We start from the raw sequence: 23,818 nt of genomic DNA on the forward strand, positions 1-23,818 counted from the left end.
AAGCTGGTAGCAACTTACGTAACGTCGTCTCGCGGAGTGTAGATGACACTATCTTTTAATGTGAATAATCTTACATCTAATAAAATAGAATGACGAATGTGGAATGTGTAATGAGGATTCCCTTATTATGTTTTGGTTGTATAAATATATTTAAAAGTGCAAAGTCAGCGTCGACCCTGAAAAGTGTTTATAGTGGCTGTATGTATAATTACACCTCACGATCTAGGTCAACAATGTTTATGTAACGAAAGAAGGTTGGAATTGTTTATGATGACATTTAAATAACCGAAAGAAATTAGCGTAGATAATTAAAGGGTGTTTTTAAAAGATATCTAATGAGTACAGATGAATTCTTGTACACCTTTCCCTCCTAAGAATTTTCTGACTACGGGCAGAAAATTTTGCAAGTAATGCTAATTTATAATTTATAATTAATTGACATTTGTGGCATTGTTTAACGTATTTTCTTACGTCTTTTTCCAACTTTTTCCATCGGAATCTTGCCTTTAGCTTCTTTATTAGTCTATTATTCCCTACGTGTCCTCCGAACATCGGGTGATTATGGTATTCTTCTATTAATCTGTGTTTTTCTTTGTCATCTTTTATTGTTTCTGGTACTTCACATATGTATATTTCTATATTCTTCAATTTTTTATTTCCTTCTTTAATAAATTCATCAATTGTGCACAATTTAAAAATAATATCATTTACGTATATCTTTACTTTACGTACTGCATTCTCTACCGCCAGCTTATCGAGCTGTGCCAACGCTTGGTTTAAATCGAAATGATCCAATCCTGTGGCTATGCTTTTGCTGCATTTTATTTTGTTTTTGGCCCTAATACTCAGTCTTGGTGAGATTAGTTCTGCTCCAAAGGACAAAATTGGTAGTCTATGCGCCTCTAAATTATTTAGTACCTTCCTTACTGTCTTTTGGTGGCTTCTGGCTGTAGTGCGAGTTCACTTTCAGCCTTTGTTTGTCTTGCTTCCTTCTCCTTTTCTCTTGCTTGAGCTCTTGTTATAACTAGTATATGGGTGTTGTCTATGTATAGGTTCTTTAGTTGATGCAATGTTATTCTTGAAAGGCTGTCTGCGTAGTTACTTTTCCCTGTTATATACTCTATTTCGAAGTCATATTCTTCTAGGTCTAATCTGATCCTCGTGAGTTTTGAGGTTGGTTCTTTCATTGCAAATAGGTGTGTCAAAGGTTTATGGTCTGTTTTTACTTTGAATGTTGGTGCTCCATATATATAACATTTAAAATAATTAATTCCCCAATGAATCGCTAGTAATTCCTTAACGATTATAGGTTTATTACATTCTCCTTTACTAAAACTTCTTGATGCATATGCTATAGGTAGGTCTATTCCGTTGTAATCTTGACTTAGGATTGCTGAACAACTCTCATTGGATGCGTCTGTTGTTAGGATAAAATGTTTGTTGAAATCAGGATATTTTAAAATTGGTGGTTTCGTCAGAGATGCTTTAAGCTTTTTGAATGCTTTTTCACACTCCTCAGACCAAAAAAATTCTACTCCTTTGCTCGATAATCTGTTGAGTGGTCTGCATATTTCCGCAAAATTTTTAATAAAACGTCTATAATAGTTGCAAAATGCTACAAATCTCTTTGTTTCTTCCGCTGTCTTAGGTGTCGGATATTGTTCAAGTGCTGCATACTTCGCTTTGTCGGGTGATACTCCCTCTTGAGAAAGATCATGCCCTAAATATGTTACTTCCCTTCTAAAAAATTTACATTTTCCTGGGTTAAGTTTCAAATTGAATTTTCGACATGTCTCAAATGTCTTTTTCAGGTTGTCTAGGTGATGTTTTTCAGATATTCCAATTACTACGATATCGTCCATGTAAAGAAATGCTTTGTCTGGTGTTAATCCTGAAAATGCTATTGACATCATTCTTGAAAAGCTATTCGGGCTTACATTTAATCCAAAAGGTAATCTGGTAAATTGAAATGCTCCGTTTTCCGTGCTAAACGATGTGTATTTTCTCGATGACTTTTCTAATGGTATTTGATGAAAACCTGACATTAAATCTATAACTGAAAACCATTTTGCTCTTCCTAGTTGATCTAATATCGAATCTATTCTTGGTAATGGGAATTTGTCTGTAACTATCTTCTTGTTCAATTGTCTAAAATCTATGCATAATCTCCATGCTTTTCCTCCATCTATAGCTTTTTTCGGTACCAGTACTACTGGGCTGTTGTACTCGGATGTAGATGGTTCTATGATTCCTTGGTCTCTTAGTTTTTGTACTTGTCGATTTAATTCCTCTGTTTGCGCATGAGATGTCCTATAATTCTTGATATATACCGGAGTTTGGTCTTTAACTCTTAGTTTCTGTTCGTAGAAATTGTTACAGTTTAACATATCATGCCTTAGGGCGAATATGTCTGCATATTCTTCGCATAAGGATACTAAGTTATCTCGTATATATTCTGGTATGTCTAATTTCAGTGATTCTCGTAATTCTTTTTTCCTATCAGTGCGGTCGTTGACTAGTCTATATATATTGAATAGTTTAATGTCCAACGTCCTGATTGTGCTTGCCTCTACATTTACTGTTTCGTATGTTGTGTTCAAAATTTTGATGTATGGATTATTACTTGAAATAATTGCTCTTGCTATGAATATTCCTGGTTGTATTTCTTGTTGCTCCACTATCCTGTCGTTCCTTAGCGTTTGAAAAATTTTGACTATTCTGTAAATTTCACATCGGGGTGGTATTTTTATGGTGTCATTATCTATATTATCCAGAATTTTCGTACTAATGTAACAATCGTTGTCCTCTTTAATGTGCATTTTAAGGTTTGCGTAGTACAGTATACATTGAAAGTTAGAAATAAAGTCTCTCCCAATGATTCCGTCTGTTGGAATTGGAAAGTTAGGTTCTACCAATTGAAAGATGTGTTCTAATCGAGTTCCTTTTACTTCTAGTGTTGTCTCAACTTCTCCCATTGTTTGCAACTCTCCTTTAGTGACTCCTTTTATTTTCGCCTTTGTGTTTGGTTTCACCTGTTTCTTCATAAAATCTTGTGAACGTTTTAGTATTGAAATATCAGCTCCTGTGTCTATGATAAAGGTGCTTGTGTTTTCAAGGATTCCTGTTTTCATTCGTACAAAGTTCGTTAGGTTCAGGTCGAAGTTGTAAATGTTATATTTTATTTCTGCCTGTGTGCTTCCAACTTCTTGTTCATTCAAAACCCCAACTGCTGGTTTTCTTGTTCTTCTTGACTGTCCTCTATCTCTAGTAACCTTACGTTCCTGTTACGTCCTCCTCTCTGGTTTCCTCTGTATGTTTGATTGTTAAATTGTCTGTATCTTCTGTTCGAATAATTTCGTTGATTGTCCGTTGCTTCTCCTTCGTTCCGTTGTCCGAAGTTATTTCTTCTTCCTCTGTCATATTTGTTATGGTATCCTCTTCTGTATTGCTGCTGTCCTCTCCTATTCTCGTAGTTTGTCCTATAATTTAAGACTCTTCCTTGTGCATTTTCTTCAGTCGTATCGATCGATAAAAATTTAGATACTACTTCCTGCGGTGATGTAAAGTTACCTGCTTCCAGTATTAGCTTAGCTTTCTCTGCATTAACGTTTCGTTTCATTGTTGTTACTACTGTTTCCGTCGTATATTTCTTCGCTAACTCCAGTGGCATTCCTTCCGCTATGTATGCTACTTTTAATTGTTCTGCTAACTCTTCCACTTCAGATGCGTACACTGCTGCATCTCTATGCCCTTGCCTTTTCTTGGCTAATTTGGCTATTAAATTCTTCGGACTATCACCTCTTAGTTCTTTCTTCAGTGCTTCAGCTATCCGTGGAATCGTATCTTCTGTGGTTATTAGGTTCCTAGCCTTATTGGCGAGTCGCGTTTTTATTAGCGTTACAGCTGTGTCTTCATGACCTTCTGCCAATTTTCCAAGTAGTTCTAATGCGTCTAAAAATGGTTGTAATTTCCCTGCGCTTCCATCGAACTCGTTGGGCAATATCTTGCTTGCGATATTCAAAAATCATTGATTGTCAGAGCCATGTTTAATATTGTTATATCTTGTTTTATGTCACCTTTTTCCTCTTTTATTTCGTCGTTAATTATTTCTTCTTCTACTTCCTCGTCGCTTTTTCCTTCTTCTACTTCCTCGTCGCTTTGTTCCTCTTCAACTTCCTCATCGATTGGTTGATGTATTGAATTTGGAACCACTGTTCTTACATTTACTGCTTGAAATGAGCGTATAACTTTGTCTCTGATTTTTCCAAAATATTTGTTGCACGCTTCCCTCTGTTTGTCCGAAAGTGCTTCCCAGTTTTTCTTAGTTAAGTGCGTGAACTTGTTATAGGATTTAATTAGCTGTGTCGTTACTTCTTCTTGTATGTCCTTAGATTTCGGTACTTTTTTCTTTAAGACCCTTCTGCTCTGTCTTCCTACTTCTTGTGCAAGTTCCTCAACTATTTTGACAAAATCTTCCCAAGTAACTTTGTTGCTACTCATTTATACATAATTTTCTATCCTCAGTTCCTGCACTTCTTAGCGAAAATATAAATTCGATAGTCTTACGGTGTATATAGATATGTGGTATATAGATATATAGTAAAAAAGAACGAGATAAAATAATACGTCAATATATGGTAAAAATATGTAAAAAAAAATTGCAATAATAATAAATAATAGTTCAAAAATAAATAACGTTATATTAACCCTTGTAAATAAGTAGTTAGAATAATAATGTAAATGTATTATGTATATAGCGTATATTTGTTATATATTTATATCGTATATTTATATTGATAGTGTATATTTACGATAGCAAATATTAAAATCATAAAAAAAATTGCAAAAATGTACCCTCGTAATAAATAATATAAATAATATATACCTCAAATAATAATGGTAATATGCCATGTGAATAACTTTAATATGTGTTAAAAAAAAATTCCAATAATACCCATAAAGATAATTAAAAATAAATAGATAAAAATACTAGAAATATACCTTACATTACTGCTATATCATTCATTTGTTAAGAAATATCGTGGAAATACCATAAGAACAAAATATAGACTCACCACTTTAAACGTTTGTGTTCGTATCACCAAAAGTTCTCGATCCACGTTCCCTGGCATTGTCCATTGTCCCACGATGTTCCATCTCCATACCATTGTCCATTTAGCTCCATGTCAGGCCTGCTGTCTCCATCCTTTCTACATACCACACTGTATTCTAGGGTGGTCGAGGTACCAGATCCTCAGCCATAGACGTTTTTCTTTCCATTTCTCGTTCCAGTTTACTTCAGTTTCTTCCCTGGTCTTGGATCGCCATATGATAGTCCAGGATTACTAGGGCTATCTTCTCCCGGTAAGGGTGGTTAACCCTTATCCGAGGGGTGGAATGATTAATAGTCGTTTCACTGTTGAAGTTGTTTTATTATACTCGCATGAGTACAAGCTGGTAGCAACTTACGTAACGTCGTCTCGCGGAGTGTAGATGACACTATCTTTTAATGTGAATAATCTTACATCTAATAAAATAGAATGACGAATGTGGAATGTGTAATGAGGATTCCCTTATTATGTTTTGGTTGTATAAATATATTTAAAAGTGCAAAGTCAGCGTCGACCCTGAAAAGTGTTTATAGTGGCTGTATGTATAATTACACCTCACGATCTAGGTCAGCAATGTTTATGTAACGAAAGAAGGTTGGAATTGTTTATGATGACATTTAAATAACCGAAAGAAATTAGCGTAGATAATTAAAGGGTGTTTTTAAAAGATATCTAATGAGTACAGATGAATTCTTGTACAAAGGCAAAACAATCTTATTTTTCAACTTGAATACGGAGCGCAGTCCAGCCCTCTGGACCTTGTTGGAGTCTCATCGAAGAGAACGTAGGCCTGCTATTCCAGAATGGACTAGGTGACTAGCGTCATCTGGCTATTGAAAGATGAAGTAGTTTTCAATCCTAATAGAAATATTAATAATATTTAAAAATATTAGAATATTACTAAAAGATTTTTAAATTGAAAACTTATTGGTCCATTTTCTTGGTTACACCTCAAAGGCTTCTAAAATTTGCAAGCCAGATAGATGCTGAAACGTACCATCTCCGCGACGAAGATTGGCAATCATCATTGCTATTCTAACTTTTGACAGTACAGCCGAAAGAGCTCAGTTGAGCGGCATCCAAACCATTCTCTGAGGCTTCTCAGCCAGGACATTTTTCTTCTACCTCTTCTGCGCCTTCCTTCAGTCTTTCCGTACATTATTAATTTTAGAAGTACATATCTATCACCACGTGTTATATAACCCAAATATTGTTTTCTTATTTTGATGGAATCCATGATCTCCCTGCTGTTCTCTATTCTTTTTACTACTTCTTCATTGGTTATACTGTCTGTCCAGGAGATTCTGCATTCTTCGATATGTCATCATTTCAAATGCTTCCAATCTATTGAGACATTGCTTATTAAGCGTCCATGTCGCCACACCATACAAAAAAAACCAGAAAATACATAACACTTTAGTACTCGTTTTCTAAGATTTAAGCTGAGACCTCTACTACATAATATTCGTTTCATATTATTGAATGCACTTCGCGAATGTGTGTGTGTGTGTGTGTGTGTGTGTGTGTGTGTGTGTGTGTGTGTGTGTGTGTGTGTGTGTGTGTGTGTGTGTGTGTGTGTGTGTGTGTGTGTGTGTGTGTGTGTGTGTGTGTGTGTGTGTGTGTGTGTGTGTGTGTGTGTGTGTGTGTGTGTGTGTGTGTGTGTGTGTGTGTGTGTGTGTGTGTGTGTGTGTGTGTGTGTGTGTGTGTGTGTGTGTGTGTGTGTGTGTGTGTGTGTGTGTGTGTGTGTGTGTGTGTGTGTGTGTGTGTGTGTGTGTGTGTGTGTGTGTGTGTGTGTGTGTGTGTGTGTGTGTGTGTGTGTGTGTGTGTGTGTGTGTGTGTGTGTGTGTGTGTGTGTGTGTGTGTGTGTGTGTGTGTGTGTGTGTGTGTGTGTGTGTGTGTGTGTGTGTGTGTGTGTGTGTGTGTGTGTGTGTGTGTGTGTGTGTGTGTGTGTGTGTGTGTGTGTGTGTGTGTGTGTGTGTGTGTGTGTGTGTGTGTGTGTGTGTGTGTGTGTGTGTGTGTGTGTGTGTGTGTGTGTGTGTGTGTGTGTGTGTGTGTGTGTGTGTGTGTGTGTGTGTGTGTGTGTGTGTGTGTGTGTGTGTGTGTGTGTGTGTGTGTGTGTGTGTGTGTGTGTGTGTGTGTGTGTGTGTGTGTGTGTGTGTGTGTGTGTGTGTGTGTGTGTGTGTGTGTGTGTGTGTGTGTGTGTGTGTGTGTGTGTGTGTGTGAGTGTGTGTGTGTGTGTGTGTGTGTGTGTGTGTGTGTGTGTGTGTGTGTGTGTGTGTGTGTGTGTGTGTGTGTGTGTGTGTGTGTGTGTGTGTGTTTCGCCCACGCGAAGAGTGGTCCATTTTTTTTAACATTTTTTTTATTCAAATTGCAAAAATCAATATTTTCGGCCCGGCCAAATTTTTTCTAGATTTTCCGGACCATTCCAGACAGAAAATATCTCTTATAATTTTTCTCTAGAGTTGATCGTGTTTGAGTTATAAGCAATTTAAAATTTTAAAAACGTGAAAATGGCCATTTTTAAGACTTAATAACTCAAAAAAGATTATTATTATGAAAGTCAGAAAGTGACTAAATCAAATTTAAAGCCCCTCCTTTATGATCCAGAAAAACTTGTGTCATTAATTTATTACTAAGCTGTTATTTTTATTTATTATTTATAGTGCAGCAGATATGTGAAACAATTGTGCATTTATTGATAGAAGTATATAGTTTGGACCACATATACTACACATATAAAGGTTCAAATTTAGATAGGAGGCCATCTCAGATTTTGACTTTTACAAAAATGGCGGGGATTCAAAATGGCGACTATACATATGTGACTAATAGCACGATAACTTTTGAACGAGACTTCAGATTTTAACAAAATTTGGTATATTGGTTCTTTTTTTGATGTACAAGGTCTTGAACCAGAAGAACCGGTTTACCAGAAGTTGTGTTTTTCCTAGTTTTTATGTAAAAATATGCTGTTTTTTTCAATTCTTTCACCCTGTATGTATTAATTTTTAAAAAAGTAAATACCGCCATTAAAAAGAGCGTAAAAATATTTTTTTGGAAATATTTTTAACTTTTTAGTTATGTTAATTACCATTTAATAAATGCAAAACGTATCTTCACATGTACCTATATGCGGCAGATTCGTGTAAATATTATTAGAATTATTGAGCATTTAATGGTAGAAACATATATTTTGGACCACATATACTACACATATAAAGGTTCAAATTTAGAGACGGGGCCATCTCAGTTTTTGTTCCTTTTACAAAAATGGCGGGCATTCAAAATGGCGACTATGCATATGTGACTAATAGCACGATAACTTTTTAAAGAGACGCCAGATTTCAACCAAATTTTGTATATAGGTTCATTTTTTGATGAGTAATATCAAGGCCTTGAAACGGAAAAACCGGTTTAGCAGAATTTGTGTTTTTACTATTTTATTTTATGTAAAAATATGTTGTTCCTTTTTGAGTCCTTTCACCCTGTATATATAAATTTTTCAAAAAGGTAATACCGCCATTGAAAAGAGTGAAAATATATTTTTTAGGAAATATTTTGAACTTATCAGTTGTGTTAATTACCATTTAATAAATTCATAACGTATGTTCAGATCTACCAATGGGCGGCAGATTCATTTTGAATGCCCGCCATTTTTGTAAAACACTAAATCTGAGATGGCATCATATCTAAATTTGAATCTTTGTATGTGTAGTATGTGTGGTCCAAATTATAAAATTATATGCTTCTACCATTTAAATGCACAATAATTCTTATGTTCTTATTTGCACGAATCTGCCGCACATAGGTACCTACATGTGAAGATACGTTATGCATTTATTAAATGGCAATTAATATAACTAAAGAGTTCAAAATATTTTCTAAAAAATATTTTTACGCTCTTTTCAACGTGAGTATTACCTCTTTTAAAAATTAATATATACAGGGTGAAAGAACTGAAAAAGAAATAACATATTTTTACATAAAAAATAACAGTAAAAACACAAATTTTGTTAAACCGATTCTTCCGGTTCAAGACATCGATATTATTCATCAAAATAAGAACCTTTATACCAGATTTGGTTGAAATCTGACATCTCGTTCAAAAGTTATCGTGCTATTAGTCACATATGTATATTCGCCATTTTGAATGCCCGCCATTTTTGTAAAGGAACAAAAACTGAGATGGCCTCGTATCTAAATTTGAACCTCTATATGTGTTGTATATGTGGTCCAAATTATATGCTTCTACCATTAAACGCACAATAATTCTTATAATATTTGCACGAATCTGCCGCATATAGGTACATGTGAAGATACGTTTTGCATTTATTATATGGTAATTAACATAACTAAAAAGTTAAAAATACTTCCTAAAAAATATTTAAACATTCTTTTTAATGGCCGTATTTACTTTTTGAAAAATTAATAGGTACAGGGTGAAAGAATTGAAAATAACCACATATTTTTACATTAAAAACAGGAAAAACACAACTTCTGGTATACCTATTCTTCGGTTTCAAGACCTCGATCTATTCCATCAAAAAAGGGAACCTATATACGAAATTTGGTTGAAATCTGAAGTCTCGTTCAAAAGTTTTCGTGCTATTAGTCACATATGTATAGTCGCCATTTTGAATCCCCGCCATTTTTGTAAAAGGCAAAATCTGAGATGGCCTCCTATCTAAATTTGAACCTTTATATGTGTAGTATATGTGGTCCAAATTATATGCTTCTATCGTTAAATGCACAATTCTTATAATATTTGCACGAATCTGCCGCACTATAATGAGCGGTACGATCGTATTGACGCGGCTGTAAATGTGAGTGCGAGTGAGACGCGCCATGGACTGCCTGAATGACATCTCTTTCGCACTCATCATGGACGGCCGCCTAATACGTGCATGGCGCTCATTATTTTTACTTAAAAATAAGAGCTTAGTAATCAAATAATGACAAAAATTTCTTCAGGATCTTGTAGGGAGGGCTATAAACGTTGATTTAGTCACTTTATGACTTTCATAATAGTAATAACTTTAACCGAGTTATTAAGCCTTGAAAATCACCATTTTTCCTTTTTTTTCAATTTTAAAATGCTTTTACCTCGAAAACGATCAATTTTAGAGAAAAAATATAAGAGATTTTTTTTACCCAGAATAGTCCAAAGACTTAAAAAAATTATCCGGGCGAAATATATTGATTTTTTGTAATATGATTAAAAAAATTGTTAAAAAAATTGGACAAATTTTCACGTGGGCGACTTCTTAAATCTTATTCTGGAATGTCTCACGAATGTGATTATGCAAAAAAAATCTCTTGGGAATATTTGCTCCAAAAGAACCCGCCGTTTTCGCCTTGTCTAATAGTAACTTCAGCCAATTTAGCATACTTTAAAACTGTAGGTATAAATGGTACTATTTTTTTAATTCACTTCTTGGACTTCAGAAATATTATACAGTTAAAATGATATAAATGATAGGTACTATTTTTTGTATAATAATAAAACATTGTTACCAAAAAAAGAAACGAAACGATTTGGCTGAATCGAAGACTTTTAAGTATTTTGGCATTCAGTTTACCGTTATTAATGATCTCTTTCATTTCAATTCCTAATCCACTAAATTCCGATGCAAAGGCCTTTCCTAATTCACAAATAAATCTCGTGCCAAACCAGCAAAATTATTTATTAAAATTCACATGTCTCTACTGCACCAATAAGAATACCTAATCCCACGTATATTTCACGATATCGATTAACTGCACTTATTTCTTTTCTCCTTCTTTCTTTTCCAGATTACGTGTACAACCCGAAAGAAGCTCGCTTGCGAAAGGCGATGCGGGAAGCGGCGAGTAGGGACCGCTCTATCGGGGCTTCCCCGATGTTGCCGCGACCGAGCGCTCGCAGGGTTAGCTCTGCGGAATGGGCCACGTCGGCTGCAGGACCTCCTGGGACGCCCACGCTGCATGTTTCGCACGAAGAACCTCTTATGATGGTAAGTCTTGGTTTACACGTTTATATCTATTAAGAAATCGAAATTAACAAAGCAGACGTATTTGTGGTGCGTTAATTTAGATAAATATTGTTTACTGACAGTTGTGTACTTTACGGTAGTTAAGGGGTTAAGAGAATATGAAAGTGTTAATACCAGGTCCAAACTAAATTAAGAGGAAAGCCACCCATAAAATTAAAAAAATTACATTTTCAATTTTATCAAAGTTATATTTTTACTAAATTAATGATTTTATTATTTTTAACACTTACATTTAAATAAAGACACTTAATTTATATTCTTTTAATTACACACACTTATTATTTAATACATTTAATATTAACAATATCTTATAATATACTAAAACCTTTAAAACTAACACATATAATGTACGTATATAATTTACAATTTATTTGCCACGACACGCGTAAATTAAAAAACTAAACTCATGCATTCAAATTGTCTGTTATAATATGCCTAAGGAAATAAATCCAGAACTTTCCTGAACAAATAGAAAATAAAGGTACAGCCAAAAGCCGAAGTATACAAATAAAATTGATCTAAAACCTTCTCCAAACAGGTATAATATTGGACCATTAAAGACGAGTTTCGGGAGCCCGCTTGTTGCTAGCGCGGTTTTCGGATTTTCAGATACCATAACAATATCAAATGATAGCTATTCTGTATTGGTTCAGTTACTCTTGTAGTCGGAGAGATAGAAGCGGATTTTGTGCGTGATAAGTAGACTTAGGCAAATATGCAACTTGCATATTTTGCATATTTTGCATAAAAAATGCAAAAATTTACAGTTTTGCATATTTTTATATAAATGTGCATAAAGTGCATATAATTTGAAATTTTGGTTGTAACTATACTATTGTGTATCAATTTATCAATCAAAGATAGAATAAAAATTTAATGTTTTTAATATAACGCGGGCACATAAATTTGATACCTCCTGTAATTTGTAAATATTTATTAGAAGTTAGCTTTCACGCAAGGTGGTTTCTTCTTAATGAGTTTTTCCATGAAGAATTAAAGACATTTGTTTTGTTACGTGAAAGGTAGAATCCACAGGGAGCTGTAATTATTAGTTTTTAGAAAAACTAATGGTATCCGAAAAGTGATTAGTTGAGTAGAAATATTGTTTGAAAGAATGACTGGGTTTTTCGAATGAAAAAGAGTAAGGTGGAGAGAAATGTTTCTGATTGGCTTGGCAACTTGGAATGGTGAAAGGGAGGTTTGAATGTTGAGACAGTTTGGAAAAGAAAAAATCATTGTGTTACTGGCATCCGAGAGGAGCAGTCAAAAGTTTTCGTGAGTAGTACAGAAGCAAGTACTAGTGGTTGTGTTGATAGTGAGAGTAGCTGAAAAGTGGAACGAGAGACAAATCAAATCGAGAAGAAATACCTCTTTGATTCTGTAAAGTCCAAGAGAGTAAGTTACAAGAATTATCGTTATTAAAATTATTTGTGACACAAGGTAAAAAATATATTTGGGTCTCAGGAGATTATTGTTGAGAGAAAGAGAGGAGAGAGATTTGGAGTTTATTGAACGAGTCCTGGTCAAAGGAAGCCTAGCTGGTGTTTTGGAGAAATAGTTGCTGGTATGCTGCTGGATTTTTGCTGAGAAAGGAGAGGGCTTTGATTGGTAGCCTAACATAATCAACAAGGAGGAGCTGTTTGGGTCAAGAGGAGACATCATTGTGTGTGAATCAAAAAGGTCAGTCAATAGCCTATATGATATATTTTCTTTATAATCAGAAGTCAGTTTTTTTACGTAAAAGCATATGAATTTAAGGTTCCAACATTTAAAAAATTTAATAGGAAGTATAATTAATCTTGCGAACACCAAATTTGTTTGTTTAGCTTGTTTTATTAAAGATATCAAGAACAAAGAGATAAATATTTGTTTGAATTAGTTTAATTTATATGGTAAAAGTTTCTTTTGGACAGTTCTGCCCACAGGATTTAATTGATAAATTTACAGAGCATTGCTTTTGATAATAAAGATATTTGTATGTGCTTATTTATGATATTTCTATTCATTTCCTTTTCCTATTTTATCCCGATAAGTATCAACTAAGAGATACTGAAGTTACGAGAAAGGATAAGTATAACCTAAGATAATTTGATTAAATGTTTTATGACAAAAGGCACCCTGAGATTTTTTTCTTAATATTTTCTATGTATGATTTGCGACAATTAAATAATTAGGTAATCAAATAAATACTAATTAATACTTATAAAAGTAATAGAAAGCAGATCATAACAATACATATATCTTTTTATACTCTGGTAACAATGTAAAAAATAGCTTGAAAATCTCAATATTTGATTTTCTTTATAATCGTTTGGTATTCAAATTTTTATAGTTTTGTTACGTTTTGTCCTTGATACAGGGGTTCCAACATCTGCCAGTTTATATCTCTAGGTAAAAATTTTTATTTTGACGGTCCATTTCACTTTTGTTTTAAAACAATCCATGAACAAATGTCTTTGTAATTGTGAATAATTATTGTGCTGTGAAAATGGCGAAAATAAACAGTTCAATGCCATTCATAAAAGCAAACTATAGTTTTTAGAAAACTATTAACCAATTATTAGAATCTTCCAAATTATCATTGTTACACAGTACATTTTTAATAAAAGAATTTGTATCATTGTGTCAAAACATTAAAAGTAATACATATTGGGAAGAAAATTTTCCAGAAATTTAAAGCAACCATGGAAATAAACACTAGTTACCAGGTCCTTTCTGAAGTGGTTCAAGTATTAGCTGAGACATTTTCCGAACCACTTAATTTAGAACCAACTATTATAGTAAATTTGAAAAAAATTGAAATTTTTGAACAGCATTTGATAATTTATTGTTACCACAATTTGAAATAATATCATTTATTTGTTAAAATACTTGAATATTTAATTACATAAGCTTGGTTTGTAAAATACATTTGTTAATTAATAAAACATGTGAAGATTATAAATAGAAAAACGTTGTGAATATTGTTTTTATTACATGCATATTTTCTAGAAAAAATGCATATTTTTGGGTAAAATACTGCATATTTATGCACATATTTCATACTTTTTTATTTGCATATTTGCCTAAGTCTAGTGATAAGTAATATGGAAAAACTATACGGGTATATGTTGAATTAGTTGTGTACATGATTTTCCCCAACGGAGGGAAACCAGAGTGGGGGACAAGGGTAGTTATAAGGGGTCAAATTCGCGGTTTTTATTATTTTCTTTTGTGACCCTCATGATCGAGATAGTGCACCAAAATTTGGGAATAAGTAGGTCATGACGCAACTAAGTAAAATGTCCAGGGGGGAAGGCTGAGTGACCGACAAAGAGGTGGGGGCAGGGGTGAATATAAAAATTATAAGGGGCTTTCTGTGACGTTCGTGATTGAGATAGTGCACCAAAATTTGGTAATGAGTAGACCATAACATAACTAAGTAAAATTCCCAGAACCGGAAACCAGAGTGGTGGACGTGGATAGTTATAATGGGTAAAAGTCGCGGTTTTTATTATAATTTTTGTGACGTTCATCATAGAAATAAAGCACCAACATTTGGGAATAAATAGGTCATGACGTAACTAAGTAAAATTTCCAGGGGCAGGACGCTGCTTGGGGTACAAAGGGGTGATAGGGAGGGGTCAGTATAAAAATATAAGGGGTTTTTCTTGCCGTTCGTGATCGACATATGCACCAAAATTTGGGAATAAGTAGAACATGATGTAACTAAGTAAAATCCCCAGAGCCGGAAACCAGAGTTTGGGATGAGGCTAGTTTTAAGGGGTCAAATTCGCAGTTTGTATTATTTTTTCTGTGACGCAGCACAACATTTGTCCCCCACGCAGGATTCCGCCTCTGGAGATTTTACATAGTTATGTCATGATCTACTTATTCCCAAATTTTGGTGCACTATCTCGATCACGAAGGGCAAAAATACCCCTTATATTTTTATACTCATACCTGCCTACCACCCCTTTGTACCGCAAGCAGCGTTCCGCCCCTGGAGATTTTACTTAGTTACGTCATGACCTACTTATTCCCAAATTTTGGTGGGACAAAAGCGTCATGAGCGTTACAAAAAAGTAATAAAAACCGCGACTTTTACCCCTTATAACTACCCTCGTCCGACAATCTGGTTTCCGGCTCTGCGGATTTTACTTAGGTATCTCATGGTCTACTTATTCCCAAATTTTGGTGCACTATCTCGACCAGGTACGTCACAAAAAACCCCTTATAATTTTTATATTCACCCCTGCCCCCACCCCCTTGTCGGCCACGCAGCGTTCCGCCACTGAAGATTTTACTTAGTTACGCCATGACCTACTTATTCCCAAGTTTTGGTGCACAATTTCCGTCATGAGCGTTACAAAAAAAAAATAAAAACAGCGACTTTTACTCCTTATAACTACCCTCGTTCACCACTCTGGTTTCCGGCTCTGGGGATTTTACTTAGATACGTTATGGTATACTTATTCCCAAATTTTGGTGCATTATCCCGATCACGAATGGCAAAAATACCCCTTATATTTTTATACTCATACCTACCTACCGCCCCTTTGTACCCCAAGCAGCGTTCCGGCCCTGGAGATTTTACTTAGTTACGTCATGACCTACTTATTCCCAAATTTTGGTGCACTATCTCGATCATGAGCGTCACAATAATAATAATAGAAACCACGACTTTGACCCCTTATAACTTCCTCGTCCCCCACTCTGGTTTCCGCCCGTTGGGGAAAGTCATGTACACAACTAATTCAACATGTCCCCGTATAATTTTTCCATATTACTTATCACGCACAAAATTCGCTCCCAGCTCTTAGACTATTGCAGAACCTAACCCGACATTATCATTAGTAACAAATGAAAACAAGGAAAAATTTGAAATAATAATAAATCTATTGAAACTTTCGACATACCATTACAGTTACAGTTATAAAAATAATTGAACAATGGAACCAAGAAAAGGCACTCACTCATCACTTGTCTCAATAATTTATTTGGCCACCATGATACTGAATGACACTCATTCGATTTGGTATAGAACGGATCACGTTTTGAATGTCCCTTTGAGGAAAAGTGATCCATACCTCAATCATAGCCATTTAAAGCTCCTTACATGTTGTTTACCAATACCCGAAGAAACAAAAACCCAAATAATTGAGCATAATATAAAGAGATTTCCTATACTTATATTTCTCACTATTCTCGGTCGGAAACAGAAGCAAAATTTTTGCCATACGATTTCACACAAAAAAATGTATGAACTTTATCTAGAAGAAAATGGTCCAAAGGTTAGTTTTTAATCTTACCGAAATATTTTTACATGCATTTTAATCTCAAACGCAAACCTCCAATAAAAGACACATGTAACAGTTGTGACATGTACTCCGCAAAAATTAAAAATACACAAGACGAATATGAAAAAGAAACTTTGTTGATATGATAATCATCTGAAATCATCTGAAAAAGGCGGAAGATGCTAGAAATCAAATGCAGATAAATTTTAAAGAAGCAACAACTAATCCTACTCTGGATACTCTGTCATATAATATGGAAAAAGTATATAGGATTACCAAAACTTTCAACGAATACAGTTTATTACAAAAGACAATTAAGTATTTACAATGAGGGAATCCACTCTGCTTCAACTAATACTCCATATTGCATTTTGTGGAAAGAAGGGCTTGCTAGAAGGGGTGCACAAGAAGTGAAAGTGTAAAGTGAAATGAAATAATAAATTTGTAATAAACTTAACGGAGAGCCAAGATTTTTACTTTGCTGAAAACTTGCAAAAAAATATTTTTTTTCTTTGGAGTTGTATGACTACGGGCCCTTCATTTATTTTACAATATATTTTCCCATACCTAGCTACTTAACATTTTCTATCCTACTTATTCTACATACTTTATAAGGAATGACCACTGGTCAGTGGGAATACCACATCAGGCAAAAACACAGGTTTACTTATATTACAATAGATTTTAATTTCGGTCTTTACGTTAGTTAGTTTGTAATTTGATTTTTATATTTTTAATATGTTCTATAAATAATTGCATTAATTCTGTATTATTAATTTGTGATAATATATATGTTAAATTTATTGGGTGTGTTATATTTTTACAACTGTATAATTTACTTATAAACATATTTATATTTATTTGTATTAGAGGGCAATTTAAAATCATATGTTCAGCATCACCTATTTCTCCACATTGACAATATGGATTGTCTCTTAAATGAATTTTATGTAGATATATGTTGGAATCAATGCATGGTTAAATCTTAAACGGCATATTTGTCTCACTGCGTATTTTGGAAGAGTTGTCATTGCAAACCATGGTCTTGATGGTATTGTACCGGGTGTCCCAATAAGAATGGCTCTCGGCCATATCTCAGGAACCGTTTATAGTACAGCTTTGGGAAAAAAAATTTTATAAGAAAAGTTGCCTCGAGAAAAGCCTGCAAATTATTTTCATAATTGTAAGTCCACCGCTAGAGGGCGTAATTGAATATAAAATATTAAAAAATCGAAATTTTACAAAATTTGCCTAATGAAAGGGCACTGGAAATCCGATTATCGTATTCCTTATAAAATTCTGCGCATATTTTATTTCATAAGTTTAAGTCTACCTGTGCAAATAAGAGGTGGGGGTGAGTGGGAACCTTGTTATGAAAAAATCGCTGTAAGTCCGGTTATGCTTAATCGATTTTTGCAAACTTGGTCTTGTTGAAAACAGCTCTTTTTCGTCAATGTAATAGTTATAATTTGAAAACAGCCTATTACGTAATATGCCGGCTAGGAGGCGCTATTTATTTTCTTTTTAGAAATCTAGTTTTCTTTGGAAAATATTAAATACAAGTATGTATTTTTTTCCTGTATTACAAAATTAGACCAAATTAGCAACATAATACCTAAAACCGCATGTCTATACCTTTTTTCTATCTCGAGATATCTTAAGAAACGTGTAAATTTTAAACATACCTGTTGCTGTCATATAAGTGGAAATATATAGAAGCAAGCAGTGTGCTATTGAAAAAAACAAAGAAACATTTTCCAGATATCACCGTATATAATAAATCAAAACAAAATATAAAAAACTCTACTACTGGGGTGACGTCTTTGGGGATATTTCATTGCATATATTCTAGCCGCAACAGTTGCATTTCTTATGCATTCAAAGAATGTGGCTATCATGTCAAATGCTTCTTAGTTTGTAAGAATCATCTTGAATTTCACTCTGTATAAATTTTATATAAAATTTAATAGAAACAAACCGGAACAAACCATCAATGCACAAATTTTTATGTTTTACTGATTTGACACATAATTTGACACATGATGACTTCTTGAAGTTAATACTTCTAATAGTTCTATTTTTTCCATAGCACACTACTTGTTTCCACTTTGACTTCCTTAACTTAGTTTACCGGTGACAATAACAGTTATGTATTTATCTTAGTTGGGAATAGGATAATTGATATTAAAATATAATGAAATAAAAATTAAAAATTTGTGTAGAAAATCTGACGTTTTTACATTTTCTATGATTCATCGAGAGAAAAGCAAATGCGCGGAGGCAACAATTAATAAAAATTTACATATTAACGCTATTTTTTTGGTATTATTTTAAGTATTAAAATTAGTGTAATATTTAAATAAAAATAAAATTAAACTGTTTAAAATATATTTATTTCGTTAAAATCATAATATAGTCCAAGTAATGAAGCTTAGAATAGAACAAAACCTCGCAATTTTTACAGAATGGATGGATTTGCTTGAAAATTTGAGAATAAGTAGTGGATAGTCCAAGGATCAAAATCTATATGATGTCAGAAGGCGCTTTTACCATGGGGGTGGTTGCCACCCCATCTCGGGGTGGAAATTTTTTATTATATTTAGACCGCAAAAGTTGGTAAAAACATTTATTCTAAGCAAAAAACGTTCTATACATTTTTTTGATAAAATCAATACTTTTTCATTTATTCGCTATCGAAAGTGTTAGTTTTATATCGAAAAAATTAATGTTTTTAATCAGTTTTCTGCTAATAACTCAAAAAGTTTTCGTTTTATCAAAACAACTTTGCTTAATAAAAATGTACCTTTTGAAAAAATAAACAAATCTGGTTTTTTTAATTTTTTTAAAACCAATAGTAATCGAGCTATACTTTTTTATGTTAGCTCTTCTTCGTCAAATGCTAAATATTGTCGATTCAAAGTCAAACGACGGGAAATCTATGCATTTTTCGAGGATAACTCATTGAAACTAATTTAAAGTGTTTAAAAATATCTATCTCTAGAAATAAAAAAAAGTCTCTAGCTCAAAAATTAAATAACTTATAATGAAAAGAATGTAAGTCCCTATTTTTTTCGGAAAAAAATTTATCGGAAACAACCCCCTTATCACCAGCCTAATTAACATTAGTCACTGGCCCTATTTTACCTTCTTTATTTATGTATTATTAATATGTTCTAGAAGTTTGGCTGGCTTAAAATTATTAGTTTTTAATAAAATGGAGTTAAAAGCGAATAATTAATTTTTGTAGTTTGGTAAAAAATGCCCTTTTCTTCGGAATAGAAAGATTAGCATCAGAGATACAAAAAAATATTTAAATATGAAATTGTAGTTTATTTAATTCCCAAGAAAATGGTTTGCAAAAAATTTTCCTACGGTCAAAATTGAGTGAGCAATTGACAATTAAATCTTGTAATAACATGCAAAAACCACCTTTACCAACCCTTTCAAAGTCACCTCTTTTTGAGACTAAGGACTTTAGAAAGATTTAATATTAATAGCCTTATAGATCTCATAAAAACCTATAAAATTATTTATCACCAAACTTTCTAAGATAAAAAATTAAAAGGTTACGGTTAAAAAATCAATATATTTTTGGAAAAAAAGAAAAGAGAAATCCAATTGGAAGCATAATAATGTAAGTTAGCGGTGTTTTTAATCATTGGCCTTATTCATTCTTCTTTATTAGATTCCTATTAATAGGATCTAGACTTTTGACTGGCTTATAATGATTAGTTTTAAAAAACTGGAGTCAAAAGCGAATAACGAATTTTTGTAGTTTGGTAAAAAATGCCATTTTGTTCAGAATAGAAAGATTAGCATCAGAGATACAAAAAAATGATTCAATATGAAATTCTAGATTATTTAATTTCCAAGAACTTGGTTTGAAAAAATTTTTTCTGCGGAACAAATTGAGTGAATTGTAAATGAGTATCTATACCAAAAACATTGATTTCTTAGATATAAAACTAACACTTTCGATAGCGAATAAATCGAAAACTATTAATTTTATCAAAAAAATGTATAGAACATTTTTTGCTTAGAATGAATGTTTTTATCAACTTTTGCGGTCAAATTATAATAAAAAATTTCCACCCCGGAGATGGGGTGGCAACCACCCCCATGGTAAAAGCGCCTTTCGACATCATATAGATTTTGATCCTTGGACTATCCACTACTTATTCTCAAATTTTCAAGCAAATCGATCCATTCTGTAAAAATTGCGAGGTGAAAAGCTTCAGTTCCTGGACTAATAATAGGAGTATAACTTCTTACTCGCGTACAAAGTAGACACTCTTTTTTTGTTATATTTTATAGTGTTATTTGTCTTATTGTTGTTTTGATTCATTATATACGGTGACATCTGGACAATGTTCCTTTGTTTTTGAAGTTATACTTCTTTAGGCGCGATTGAGATTGAGGGTGAATTTATATTGATCTGCGCGCATGCGCACACCGACAGTATGGTATTAGTCGTTATACGGGCTCTGATTGGGTGTTGAAATGATCTGTCAATTATAAATAATTGTTCAATATGAAGGTAAACAAATATATAATATATTAGTTTTATTGTTGTGAGGACAGAAACAAAAAAGTTTATAATTGTAGTGACATTTAAATGGTTTTTAAAAGCAACAGTACGTAATAATTGTAAATGTATCATAGGTACCTACCTATTTGAACCTACCAAAATACATAGTATGTAATACTTTTATTTACATAATTTGATTAGCATCAAAATGTCTATCAATATTCACCTAATATATTGTTTTCTTACTCTGTTTTGTTGTATTTTTTCAATTCTAAATCATTTCAATTCAAAATCAAAATAATTTAATTTAATTCAAAAATGTCAAAAGCTTAATCCGTTTAGTTAGTCGATCTTCGCACATAATGACACGTTGCCTCCGTGACGAAGCGTTTAAGGCGAATGAACCCCAATATACCAACCGCGCTGATAGCTGGTTCGAATCCCAATAAAAACTTTTATTTTTTTGTTTTTTTTTATACATTTTATGATTGTAAGTATATTTATTATATAATTTTATTTTCAGAAAATACGTATTTAGTTAAAAAAATGTCCGAAAATTAATGTTCAGAAATCATTTGTGGCATTTTTAATGTGTTTGTGTGTGTTTTATTCTTTTATTATTTTAATTTTTGGCACTGTTTTAATAAAAATGTTTGAGAAGTAGTAAGTATAAATTAGTTTAATATATAAATAAAATATAAATAAAAAGTATATTAATTTCGTTTAAATCATATAATAGAAGTATAACTTCTTACGTGCGTACAAAGTACACACACATTGTTTTTTTTTTCATAGCACACTACGTGCTTCTATATATTTCCATATATGACAGCAACAGTTATGTTTAAAATTTACACGTTTCTTAAGATATCTCGAGATAGAAAAAAGGTATCGACATGCGGTTTTCGGTATTCTGTTGCTAATTTGGTCTAATTTTGTAATACAGGAAAAAAATACATACTGGTATTTAATATTTTCCAAAGAAAACTAGATTTCTAAAAAAAAATAAATAGCGCCTTCTAGCCGGCATATTACGTAACAGGCTTTTCCAAATTATAACTATTACATTCACGAAATCGAGCTGTTTTCAACAAGACCAAGTTTGTAAAAATGGATTAAGCAGAACCGGACTTAGAGCGATTTTTTCATAACAAGGCACTCACCCCCACCTCTTATTTGCACAGGTAGACTTAAACTTGTGAAATAAAATATGCACAGAATTGTATGAAGAATACGATGATTGAATTTCCAGTGCCATTTCATTAGGTAAATTTTGTAAAATTTCGATTTTTTAATTTTTGATATTCAATTACGCCCTCTAGCGGTGGACTTACAATTATAAAAATGATTTCCAAGCTTTTCTCGGGGCAACTTTTGTTATAAATTTTTTTCCCAAAGTTGTAGTATAAAGGGTTCCTGAGATATGGCCGAGAGCCATTCTTATTGGGACACCCGGTACATTGAATTTCTTTATAGTACATACCTTTTTTAATTTCCTCAAATTCTTTGCTCCAGATTATTTTATAAAGGGTGTCCCCGAAAATAGTGCGTTCCTTTAAGGTGTGGATATAATACACAATTTAGAACAAAAAAGTCCTATAACATTTTTTTCTAAAGTTAACCGTTTCGAAAAAAAATTACATTGTTCTCCATAGGAGTGAATTTTTATTTTCATTAATTTAAACGAGCTGGCAACATGGCGTAGAAGAACCTGTGACTGGAAATTTAATCTAATGGAACCCCTTGTTTATTTACTATTTGAGGTGTGATTTAGGGTTATTGTCACCCCTAGATATACGTGCCTACCTGCCAATTAATTATTCCTTGCTTTAATAATGTGGCGTTTCTACTATTAATATCTTGGTTTGTTTGATGTGGGGGGACGAAGACGGGGTGAAAAAATGTAAACATTTGGTTGATATTTACCTTTTTACTGTACGTACTACCTACCAGATACAAATGACCTACAAACCTACTATTTTTAAATGTGTCAACCTTTAGCATTTGTGTTCCACGGTGTTGCCAGACTTCAATTTGCATATCAAAATGTATTTTCGTTTTTTGGTCAAACGGCTGAATTTAGAAAAAAATGATATAAGACTTTATGCTCTACATTGTGCCTTCTATCTATACCTTTAAGGAACGCACTATTTTTGGGGACACCCTGTACATATGAGTGCTAATATTTTTAATTTCTTCAGGTGTACATTTGTAATCAATATATGTCCCTTCTTTTAGAGCCTGTTTAGCTAAGGAATCAACGAGTTCATTACCCATAATTCCGCTGTGTCCTTTAACCCACAATAACCGTATTTTTTTAAAATCTGTATTTAATTTGTTAATATTTTTCATTATTTCCAAAATAATATAATTTGCTTTGGAAGTTATCTTCAGGTGCTTTATTTTTGACAAAGCGCTTTTACTGCCACTTTGTGATACACTTTGTAACAATTTCTGAATTTGTGATAATATGTTGACAATACTTCAAGGATTCTAGTATACCTATTAACTCCGCCGAATATATGTTTGTGTTTATATTAAATTGTACCATTTTTTTATACTTAACTTGTGGATCATATATTGCACAGGCTGTTCTCTCCTTGTTTTTTGATGCGTCGGTATAAGTTTGATATGAATTTGGTACTAATTCTTTTATGTCTGTTTCAAACATTAGATTTCTTATTTGATTTGGATATTTCGAATAATCTCGAAGGAAATTTATATCTATTTTCATCGTTTCTTCGAATTTATAGGTATAGCTTAGGTTTATTGATGTAGTGTGAATATTTTCCTTGTACTTAGCCAATTGTCTATAGCATTCTGCAATAAAAGGTGATTTCTTTTTTTGCCAGTATTTATTCATTAAAT

General features: G+C 33.0%; 1 protein-coding gene across 1 annotated transcript in view; it reads left to right on the forward strand.

The window, feature by feature from the left end:
• LOC126883174 (uncharacterized) overlaps positions 1–23,818 on the forward strand; it is a 1,224,086-nt gene that overhangs the window by 121,698 nt on the left and 1,078,570 nt on the right. The window contains exon 2 of the mRNA XM_050648421.1: positions 10,905–11,104. Within this exon, the coding sequence (XP_050504378.1) occupies positions 10,905–11,104 (200 nt within the window). The remainder of the gene's footprint in view (positions 1–10,904; positions 11,105–23,818) is intronic.

Source organism: Diabrotica virgifera, chromosome 4 (assembly GCF_917563875.1).
Source record: "Diabrotica virgifera virgifera chromosome 4, PGI_DIABVI_V3a".
NCBI lineage: Eukaryota > Metazoa > Arthropoda > Insecta > Coleoptera > Chrysomelidae > Diabrotica > Diabrotica virgifera.